The 11,331-nt window shown below is 50.7% G+C and overlaps 3 protein-coding genes across 3 annotated transcripts; 2 read left to right on the top strand and 1 right to left on the bottom strand.

Annotated features, from left to right (window-relative positions):
- Positions 1 to 1,196: 1,196 nt before the first annotated feature.
- Positions 1,197 to 2,632, top strand: VTN00DRAFT_8938 (uncharacterized protein; the record flags this gene model as incomplete). Its single annotated transcript, XM_069435842.1, has 2 exons — positions 1,197 to 2,375; positions 2,453 to 2,632. 2 exons carry the CDS (start codon positions 1,197 to 1,199, stop codon positions 2,630 to 2,632), a joined length of 1,359 nt encoding a protein of 452 aa, XP_069285748.1.
- Positions 2,633 to 3,731: 1,099 nt separating this feature from the next.
- Positions 3,732 to 5,254, bottom strand: VTN00DRAFT_8939 (uncharacterized protein; the record flags this gene model as incomplete). Its single annotated transcript, XM_069435843.1, has 3 exons — positions 3,732 to 4,175; positions 4,296 to 4,469; positions 4,691 to 5,254. 3 exons carry the CDS (start codon positions 5,252 to 5,254, stop codon positions 3,732 to 3,734), a joined length of 1,182 nt encoding a protein of 393 aa, XP_069285749.1.
- A 3,734-nt stretch (positions 5,255 to 8,988) lies between these two features.
- VTN00DRAFT_8940 (uncharacterized protein) lies at positions 8,989 to 9,958 on the top strand (the record flags this gene model as incomplete). Its single annotated transcript, XM_069435845.1, has 4 exons — positions 8,989 to 9,017; positions 9,095 to 9,165; positions 9,235 to 9,282; positions 9,348 to 9,958. The coding sequence occupies 4 exons, from the start codon at positions 8,989 to 8,991 to the stop codon at positions 9,956 to 9,958; spliced, it is 759 nt and encodes a 252-aa protein (XP_069285750.1).
- Between the last annotated feature and the right edge of the window lie 1,373 nt (positions 9,959 to 11,331).

The following is an 11,331-nucleotide window of genomic DNA, read 5'->3' on the forward strand; positions in this document are numbered from 1 at the left end:
ACTGGCCTGGCTTTATCATCCTTCCCGGCACGCGACGCAAGGAGCGCCTCGTCCACCAAGACAAAGACGCAGACATCGACGAGTGCGGTGGACCAAAACAGCCGCTGCATGAATAAGAAAAGAATTCTCTACGATCTCCCAGCGGATCTCTAAGCTTATTCCCTTCTCCACCAAACAGGGGAACATATCAACATTCCACGGCGTGAGGATCGTCGTCGCCGCTACTCCACATGCCCATCTATCAACACCAACATCTCTAGATCGCATTGCGGATGAACGCTGGCCCTTGGCAGGTTATCCACCGCGGAGGAGTTTCCCAGGGATCGCCTCAGCCGCCCCGAAGCTCGACCTTCGGCCTCCTCCCGCTCATCCTTGAGCCCTGTCAACCACGTTGCCGTTGATCCCCTCCGTTGCGAACAAAACCATTCGATAGCGGCCGGCGCCAGTCCCGTCACCACTGTTTGTGCCAACCTGACGGCGCCCCCGCGCTGGCTAGACCGCAGCTGCACGATCGTGGAGCCACGCCCGGCCACCCACCTGTCTGGGACTGTACATCTCTCTCCATCTTCCTTCTTCCCTACACCTACCCAGTAATCTGGGTTTGGGCCCTGCGAACACCTCTCGAACATCTGGCGCGTCCTGGTGCGAGTTTTGACGAGCTTGCAGTCTCGGTGACTCGTGTCTTCTTTCACGTTTCGAGCAGGTGATGCGGTCCACGGTCCTGAAACAAAGACCTACGCTTTTACGACCGTGATCTTTCGCTTCCATTTCCAGCGCCTTGTTTCGAGAAAACCGGTCAATCTTCCCTTTAATTAAAGGATCTATTTTCGTGGCTGGCCGTATTGAGGATCGCCATTGATCGATCCTCTCCCGCTTCTCTCGCTCAAACCGCAAGCTTTTTTCTTTTTTCCTTTTTCGATTATTTCCAGTCACAAAGCGTCTGCTTCTTGGATCACCACATAGGAACCGCCTAATCACGCAGATCATCATCAATATCGCCCCTCCTGGATCCTTCACGCGTACCTAGCGGTCGATATTGGGCGTTTGGAGTCAGCAGCGCGTCGTTTCAGCCGGGGAGTATCCCCCCCACGAACATCTCGACTCAGTCCGCGGTAGAAACAGACGTCTTTCGACCGTCAGGGCAGTTACGAGATCCTTCCGGCAATCTGGCGGCCATCGCAATCCCCCAACCCACTATGGGTACGGCGCTTGATGCGCTCACAGCGTCTCAGCCGTTGACTTCTCGAAGGCCAGCCGCGCCCAGTCTACCCAGCTTCGAGCTTCCTCCTCCGTCCCATTTTCAACTAGCCAGCGTGAATCAGAAGTATCCCCCTCAGTCAAACATACATCCTCCGCAGAACGCGAGCGTTGGCAACCTTTTGACGCCGACTTCGAATCACTCGGGAGAAGGACCCAACTCTCTGCAGTCATCAGCATCAGGCGCAGTATCTGCAGCGCAGGATATACCATCGTATTCCGCTGGTTACTGGCAGAACCAGAATTCATACGGCTACGGCTCCGGGTCAGCAGCTCCGCATCAGCCCTGGAATCAGGGTGTAAATGCCCTCTTCCCTCCACGCGGCGGATTCTCTCCTTCATTAGGATCTCTTGGTCGGAATACAACTTCCCCGACAGCTACAGAAGGGATGACACAACCGTACGATATCAACCATCTACCACCATTTCAGCAGCCGCTCCCAGTTTCATCTCCTAACGTCCCCACGCCGACAGGGCAGCAGCCGCAAACAATGGCTCATACAATGATGAACCCACAGGGCGCTCAGCCCAGTTCTGCACCTCCGCAGCAGTTTAGCTCTGGAGATCCGTACGGCTCCAAGTCATCTTCCACACCGCTCTACGGTGGGCCGCAGCAGACTACGGCCCCTAATCATTACGCTCCTGGATATGGCGGGCCCTCGCCAGTCCCACAAGGCGGATTAGGTATTCAGGCTCCTGCATCAAGACTTCCCCCGGGCACGAGTCCTTCGCCATCTGGACAGCAGCCGCACTTCGGTTACAACCGTCCTCCGTGGCCTTCATATTCACTTCCCGCGATGAGCGGGCCGGTCATGACGAACGTACATAGTCCCAACAGTCAGATGTCGCTTATGGGAAGTATGCAGCTGGGAATTCTACCCGGCTTTAATAGTGGGCATGTAGCGAGCATGCAACATATATATGGCGGACACCCACCCCATCACCAAGGACATGGGCAACCAGGCCCGCCGAACGACCGCCCGTTCAAGTGCGACCAGTGCCCACAGAGCTTCAATCGGAATCACGATCTGAAGCGGCATAAGCGGATCCATCTATCGGTCAAGCCATACCCATGCACACATTGCGAGAAGAGCTTCTCCAGGAAGGATGCGCTGAAGGTGAGATAGCCCCCAAGATGTTTTCTACAAATGAATTTACACTTGTCCAGCTTGAACTGACTCATTTCTTCTTACAGAGGCATATTCTCGTAAAGGGCTGTGGTAAAGACACGTCCACGGATGGAGGTAACACAAACACTACCAGTTCTGTGACATCGGCCTCGACTGGTGCCAAGGATGATGATTCGACCGTTCGGTCAACCACAAAGAGCGATTCGCATAGCGAGAAAGGGAGTCCGGTAGTAAATGGGCATTGATTGATTCGGGAGGCTTTATATGTTACTATTCGCAATCCAGCGGCATATTTGGGGATTACTTTTTTCATTTCACTCCTGGGAACGTTTTCTCTCTGTTCTGATTTATTTTTCTCTTATTTTCTTTTCGCACTTGCCCTCCCTCCTATGTGTGTATGTCTCTGTCTGTTGCTATTGTTGCTGTTGTTGGGATTGATGACGACCTGATTGATCTGATCTGTCTGAAAGCACGTCCATTCTCTGTGTTACGGCTTGGCTGAATCCGGGAAATGGGGTAAAATGTCAAAGATGTCTTTTTTTTCTTTCTAAGTTCATACTTGTACTGCAAGGCGCGGGGTTTTGTCTTTTTTTCCTTCTTTTCTTTTGTCTCTCCATCTGTCCGTTTGTTTGAACTACTACAACCACTGTCGTTGCTCCTGCTTCTGCTCCGGGTAATCTGAAACTGTTTCTTTTACCCCCCATAACGATTTAATTTGAAAGCCGATTGAAAGCGAAAATTTTGTTTCTTTATTTTTCTTATTTCAGCATGTCTCTTGTTTCCTTTTTTTGTTAATCCTCCTCCATTTTTTGTTTTCATTATTATCATGCTTATATGTATTATTCTGTAGCATCATCATCATATGTGAAATGTCTGTGTGTGTCCTGTATGTGGACTTGGTATCTTGTATTGTTCTCATAACTATAATAGGTATTATATATACCTCATGAATGAGCTATGTATATGCATGAGTGTATTTATTTAACTTATTTAACAATCGTTAAAAAGGAGTATTATCTGACTATCCTAGGGAGTTCTGCGTGACGTGCTTACATCTTGAAAGAAAGATGAATGGCAATTATTTACGAGGATGGAGTCAGTATCAGACGTTTTTTTCTCTCGCAGTGCCTTGTAGAGGGTAGCTTTTCTTTTTCTTTTCTTCCAAGCATATCGATACCAAAATCCCTTGCATGTTCATCTAAAATCCAATCTGAGTGCCCCAGGCATATGATCTACATGCATGCATGCATCCCCCACCCAGATCTATCCAAGGTATCTATTCCATCCCTCCATCATCTGTGCAATTCGTCCAACCTTTCTCTGTCCCCAAGGAAAAAAAAAGAACTAGGTGTCAACCTCAAACTGCTCAAAGATCGCAGCCCCCTCATAAACCTCTCCTCCCACTAACCCACCGCTCACAGTCCCCGCCCACCGCGTATAGGACTTCCTGTCGGTAGCAATTTCAGCTGTAGCTGTCACGTTGATGCTCAAAACACCTCCATTATCACCTTCGCCAAGATCAAAGTCGATGTGAAATCCCTCAGACATTTCACCAACGCGGGGCGGATATCTGGCTCGTGGTCCTGTCGGACGGACGCTCAGGAGGGTGGGTGAGCAGCTGGAGACAAGGATCTTGCCATCTTTGGCGACGTAGCTGCTGGTGTAGGTTGTGGTGTTGTTTGTGTTTGGGGGCAGGAAGTGGAACCAGACGAGGGAGTAGGGACCTAGACGGCTGTGTCCCCAGTACCAGCTGCCAACGGAGTTGAGGAAGGGTTGGTCGGACCAGTTCTGTGTTTACGAATACAGTTGGATTAGCATTGAGTACCAAAATGGTACTAAACAAGGACCCGGATACACGTATGGACAGCGTCCGGGCTATGCTTGAAGGCAGGAAGACATCTATCTCACCTTATCATGATACCCAACCCCGCGGAACGTGAGAGGCTCGCCCTGGATCGTGAGGTTTACGGTGGCCGTGGCGTCCGGGACAGCGTTCGACCAGCCGATATGCGGTGCCACCTGGAACGTGTGTTTACCGCTGCCCGCGCTTGCGGGGGAGCAGGGGTAGTGGGCGGGTGCGACCTGATGTAAAAGTTCCAAGGCTGTTAGTATGGTAGGACAGAGATTAGGCTGGTGTTCCAGTTGATAGTTGGGTGATTGATTGGTTGGGATATCTCCGGAAGAGGGGGGGGGGGAGCGGCGATGGATGTAGATATACTATACACAGACCCTAGATCGGGGGTATATATCATGCAGGCGAGAAGTATACGAAGAACAAGTGAAGGGTAAGTAAGCAAACCTACCGAAACCAACTCCATCTTACCCCACACATCCATCTCGCTCGACTTGACCGTCACCTCATACCTCGACATATCCCCTGCCCCCTCCCAACTAAATCCCGTCGGATGCCAATCCCCTTTACTCCCATCCCCCACCGCCACGACCGTCGCCAACTCCGCATTCATGTACTTCGTCCACACGGTCCCATTGGGAAACGACGCCCACAGGTACGCCGTCAGCACCGAGTCCGAGCGCTCCAGATACGGAAACGCATGCGACGAGGCCGCGAAGAGCGTCACCGTCAGCGAGGTGTTGGAGTTGTTGCAGTCCACGGCGTCGAAGTACCACCAGTCGAAAACGGAGTTGTTGACGAGGTCGATTTTGGGCCCGTCGAGGCCGGAGCTTGGGCCTATGGGTAGGGGTAACAAGAAGGGGTCGGATTCAAATCGGACATGGCTGGTGAGGTTTTGGGCTGCAGCGGGAAAGACGGTGATGGGCTGGATGATGGGGGATAGGGTCGGAGGGGGTGCGGTTGTCTGTGAGGTGACGAGTTCCGTGAAGATGAGGATAGTGGCCAAATACTTCATGCTGTGGAGAAAGAGGCGTATGAGGCTTATGATTTTTTTTTTTTGTTCTGCTGATGCAAAGCACCTAAAGATAGGCGGGATGTGACGATGGAGATAAAGATGTGGTTCGAAACGCGAATATCAGATCAAAGAGGTGAGACTGCGTGAGAAAGGGAAAAAAGAAGAGAAAGGGTTAAGATAACAAAGAAGATCACATAGCAACGCTTTATAACATATGTTGCACCTTCACTGGATCTCTCCTGTCCTTAATCCGCGTGAGAGATGGTTGAAAGATGGCACAGCACGGTAAGTGCCTACAAGGTTTCTACCTAAGTAGGTACATACCTAATAGGGATGTACTATTGTCCTTCAATTGAGAGACTATACCCAGTAAGCATTAGAATGATCAATTGTAACTCCAAACAAAGGAATGGAAACTTGGCAGTGTAACCAATCACTAGCTTATCGACTCAAGATATCAAATTGCGCTCTACGACTCAGCTCATAGCGCCACATTTCTGCCTGCTGCCAGCCTCTGAGTTCAGCAGATCAAGTGGGAGAAATTCTTTGACGTGTAAAGTTAAAATGAAACCTGAGATCTATATAGGGCATTGCCGGAATCCTGTATTGGCTAGACAGGAGTAACAATAGCCGGAATAGCGCATAGACTGGAACTCACATTTCCAAATCGTGCGCCCATAATATTCCCGATGACTGATCTATATTTAATAGCCTCGGGATTAACGAAAGATTCAAAGGGCGTGGGCCAGTTGGAAGTATGAACGCTGCGCCGATTCCCGCATGAATAGTGCATGTGGGTCCATTGATGTTCCACCATCTCGCTCGAGCCGACCTCAGGCAACTCCTTGGCTTGCGACCTTCTAGGGATCGTACCTAGTAGTACGTACCATTCGATCGCTGATTACCTGGCGTGGAAAATCCAGAAACAGTAATTCATTCTTTCAAGACAGCTCCATTTGTACAGATGATCTTGACACAAAGAATCAGTTGCTCGTTTCTATCTGCCTCCCCAAGGATACCAGGGTCATGTGCATGCACGCAGGGCCACCGTGCAATGGGTGGGTGTCTTCTCACCCACTCTCGTGATGGTGTGAAGTTGAGACGGCCGTTCTTATCTAGGCACTTCACCTGATTTGGCACTCTTTTCTTACACCTCTGGTCGATTCTTATACGACGAAGACGTGCGATTGAAGGAGCGCTACATGGAGTTCAACGTCGATGGCCTTTGACAGACTGCTGTAGAACATTTGGGTTCCAGCCATCGAAAGGTCGTCTATCTCACGAAATTCGCCGAAGGTGGCTTCATAGAGCATTTCTCGTCACGATAGAAGACGGTTTTCAGGCCGTCGCAAAGATCCCATATCGGATAATTGTGCACATCATTATGCCACTGCAAGCGAAGCTGCAACATTGGAGTACCTTCGCTCAAAGGGAATCCCCGTACCAAGAGGCTATGGATATTCTCCAACAACTGATAATCCGTTTGGAGTCGAGTATATCATCATGGAAAAGGCCCCTGGTGTCAGCCTTGAGAGAAAGTGGATCGACATGACGAAGAGATAGAGGCATACGCTCGCCTCCAGCTTTGTGGAAATCGAAAGGAAACTCTTTGATATCTCGTTCGGCTCTATATGAAGTATCTACCTCAAACGCGATATTCCCCTCCATCTCCAAGCCTCGCTCTATGCAGATGAGAATGGAGGGAAGCAGGATTCGGACAAGTTTTGCATTTGTCCGATTGCTGACTATATGTTCTGGTACGGGAACAGAGCCACGCTTGATATAGACCGTGGACCTTGTAAGTTGCCTCTGCACTTCATCAGAGTGCAATAATGGCTTTGGTCAGACTGATTTTCGTAGGGAATGAACCCAAAGATTACGACTCAAATCGATCGCAGAGAAAGAATTAGGATGGACCAGAAGATATGGAAAGCCTCTTGAACTCGACTTCCCGCACAACGGTGCTTTTCCGGGGAAGCATTTGCCGGAAGATTTCATTGCTCTCTTGGAGAAATACCTATCTCTGGCACCTTACCTGCTTCCGAATGATATCAAAAATCCACTAAATCAACCAACCCTGCGTCACCCTGGTACGTCAATATCATATATTTCTAGTCACTCCTAATCAACAATGCTCCAGATTTGAATCCGAACAATATATTTATCTCTCCCGAGTCTAGTGCAATCTCTTATATCATAGATTAGCAACACACGACTGTTGAGCCTCGTCTTCTTGCTGCGGGCTACCCTCGTGCATTTGAAAACCCGGACAATGAAGAAACCCCCAACCTGAAGGAACCGTCTCTTCCGCCTGACCACGAATCGTTGACACTGGAGGACAAGGCCCAAGATCGGAGACAACTTCTTTTCTACTACTATCACATATTCAACGGCCATCTCAATAAACAGCATCTTCAGGCTCTTCGTGATCCATTGCTTCTTCCTCGCCAACATCTTGTCGATAGAGCGGGCCGTCAATGGAGCGGCGACCTCGTGACTTTGAAGGGGGCCTTGGTCCAGATGGTTGAATACTGGCCCCATCTGCCAGATACTAAAGACATAAAGTGCCCAGTGGAGCTCACGGAGGCTGAATTGAGCGGTTTCCTCGAGCAGGAGCAATTGTGGTTCGAGTTGAATAATTTCGTGAATCACTGGCTGGAAGGGCTGGGCGGAGTGAATGAGCAAGGTTGTGTAAGTAACGAGAGGCATGAAACAGCTGTCGGGAGAGCAGGTGAGCTTAAGCAGTCGTTGGTCGACACCGCGGAGGGGCCCGAGGTAGATCTTGAGCTTCTGGAAAGAGGATGGCCGTTCAGAGACCACGAAGAGGACTATTGACAAAGAATTGACAGTCGATCTGTGTCATGTTACGAATCATGATATGCAAGCTTCATTGAGTATTATCACTCGTTCGAATACCGAAGAGTGGAATATGGTGTGGGCCATGTTTTGTGCTCCTCTAATTGGAATCATATAAACTACCCCATCCTATAGATCGGAGAAGCCTTTTTCGCAAATAAAGCAGAAGTGGATACGGTGTATTGCACGTATTCATTTCTTTTCAGGTGCTTGTCTCTTTGTCATCAATGATATTGGAGCATAAAATGCTTGTTTGATAGACAAAAGACCCACCATAGAATGGAAATTGGAAGGGTTACAAAAGAAATATGTATGGTGAAGCTTAAGGTGGGCCTGCGGGCCCGCGGGGGCGGTTGAGAACTCCGCCGTGAAGCGCTGTTATATATCCCACTCGGTACCAAAGGTCGGGAGCAACGCGTTGCCCTCTTGCGACGTGCATCCCGAAAGAATAGCCAAGATTTATGTAGAGCTTCATGTCCTGTCGATAGTCTCCAGCCAGATTGATCAATCAATGGCCGTCACACCGGCACGGATGTCGGAACGTCGACTCGCTGCCGATGTCGCTGGGATGACGTCTGCTCCGGCGGGGTTGGGGAGAAGCACAGCAGCGTCTCTCCACCCTCTGAAGAAACTCAGAGAAAAGGCCAGCTGGGGAGACCACTTAACCTCAACCAATTCGTCCAATTCCGTGCCCACTTAACAATTGCCTACTTAACTTGCTCCTCGTCCGCTTTTTGTTTCCCTCCCCTCCCCGTCTACCCCGTATGCGCTTTCAGCAGCTTCTAAGCACTTCCCTTCGAAGGCCATATCTTGCTCCATCATCCCTGAAACCGTACCACGCTAGCGCTTTCAGGCCCATCCATTGCAGTTCTGCAGCCATGTCGCAACCTAGCCAGGCTTGCTGCTCGTAAGCATTTTTCCTATAAATATTTACCCCCAAAACAAATAGAGAACGCGAGACGCTAACTCCAATGCCTGCTGCAGCATCCCGCCCGTCGTGTCCAAGGGCTACGAGGCCAAGGGCGAATTCAAGACCATCGGTGGTCTGAAGACCTGTATGTGCACTGATCTCGTCCCTGGAACAACTTTGATTGTCGAAGAATATGTACTGACGGTAACAACAGACGTAACCGGCCCCGAGAACACTAACAAGGCCATCCTGGTCATCTACGGTGAGCATGATCGTATCCCTTGATAAGGGCCAATCGTGAAGCTAAGAACTTATCTTCCTCTGCAGACATCTTCGGCTTCTTCCCTCAGACCCTCCAGGGTGCCGACATCCTTGCCAACTCCGACCCGGAGAAGAAGTACCGCGTGTACATGCCCGACTGGTTCGAGGGCAGCCCGGCCGACATCTCCTGGTACCCGCCCCAGACGGATGAGCACAAGCAGAAGCTGGGCAACTTCTTCCAGACCAAGGCGGCGCCGCCCAACACGCTGTCCAAGATCCCCAACATAATCGCCGACGCCGACCGCCAGGCTCCCGGACAGAGCGGCTACTCGTGGGCCATCCTGGGCTACTGCTGGGGCGGCAAGATCGCCAATCTGGCGGCAGGCCAGGACAACAAGGCCTTCAGGGCCGCCGTGCAGTGCCACCCGGCCATGGTCGATCCCAACGACGCCAAGCAGGTCACCGTCCCGATGGCCCTGCTGGCCTCCAAGGACGAGCCCGTCCAGGACGTCAACGCCTACCGCGAGAACCTGAAGGTCCCTAACCTCATCGAGACCTTCCCGACCCAGATCCACGGCTGGATGGCCGCGCGGTCGAACCTCGAGGACCCCGAGGTCCGCAAGGAGTACGAGAGGGGCTACAAGACCGTTCTGAACTTCCTGCACCAGCACCTGTAGGTGTCCGTTCTGTTCGTCATGTGACGGACCTGGATGGGCAGCATGGGCTTTCTTTTTATATTTTTATTTTTCTCTAATATCTCTCTCGGTGGTCAGCAATACGACCTGAAGATAGTTGCAGTTCTGCTAATACCATCATAGGAATGGCACGACGTCCAAGATCTGAAGTCACGGAATAGGTAGATGAAAAGAAAAGCACGGACGGAAATCACGACTTACGCCATTCAAAGAGGGTATGAAAAAGCCTTGGTTAATTAATTCAATTTCACTTTGAAAAGATCGGTACGAATAAATGAATAATTTGCAGATAAACACCTCATCTCCGAAGTAATTCGTCCCATCTGACATGACAGGATACCTACCCCCTCTTATCAGTAGCAGGAGCAGAAGCAGGAGAAGTATCACATCTAGATGCATTGCACTCCACACAGTAAACAGGGATCCACCTAGAAGACGCCTCTGACGTGTATGTACTGCACTCCGTACAGTACTGTATCTGCCGCCGGCCGGTGAACGGACAGAGAAGGTGCCGTGCTGCGACCCTCTGCACACAGCCTGAGATATGTATTTATGGAGTAGACAGGGATCTGATCTACCTCTAAGATCGGTCCTATCCTATCCAGGTATCCCGGGATCTCCATCCATCTATCCCTCCCGTCCCGGGACGTCCGTCCCCGTCCGTCGGAGTTGGACAATCCCCACAAGAAGGTTTAAAATGATCTGGAAAGCACGTCATATCTACCTTAGGTAATAATTAGCCCTGCACGGCCACGGCACGGATAAGACAAGGACAGAGATCGACGGGCGCTGAAGATCCGGGGAATCAATCAATCAATCTCCAGCTCTCGTCGGACGGACCCATCTAAGTAAGGTCCGAGCCCGAGTCTCAGCTCGGATTTAACTTACGAATCGGTCACATGGCCGAAAGAAACGAAAAAGCGAAAAAGAGATCATAACACACACCGTCGACGAGTCCCAAGACGGACCCGGAAAAGTTCAGACAAGAAAACTTGACCAAAGTTCGCCGAGGACGGAAAACCGGCACCGTTACGTCAGTCAGTCCCGGACAGACCTTCATGGCATTGGGCCGGGCATGCCCTAGAACGAAGCTACTGCAGCTTATTTAAATATCATCCCTGTCGCCGAGTTTCTTGCCTACTACACCGGTTGCGTATTTATTATTTAGGTTGCTGTCCCAGGCTCTTGGGCGTTTGCTGTCTTCGATTCTCCATGGGGCCCGCTTGATCCATAGCATACCTTAGGCAGGCTCATACCTACCAAAAGCGCAGCACGACTGCGCGGCTGCCCAACCCGGAGCTGGTTTCCGGAAGGGGCTCTGCGCTCTTTTACGTTTCTTCGTTTCCCCCCTCTTT

Source organism: Thermoascus crustaceus (genome assembly GCF_041956765.1).
Source record: "Thermoascus crustaceus strain CBS 181.67 unplaced genomic scaffold VTN00scaffold_6, whole genome shotgun sequence".
NCBI lineage: Eukaryota > Fungi > Ascomycota > Eurotiomycetes > Eurotiales > Thermoascaceae > Thermoascus > Thermoascus crustaceus.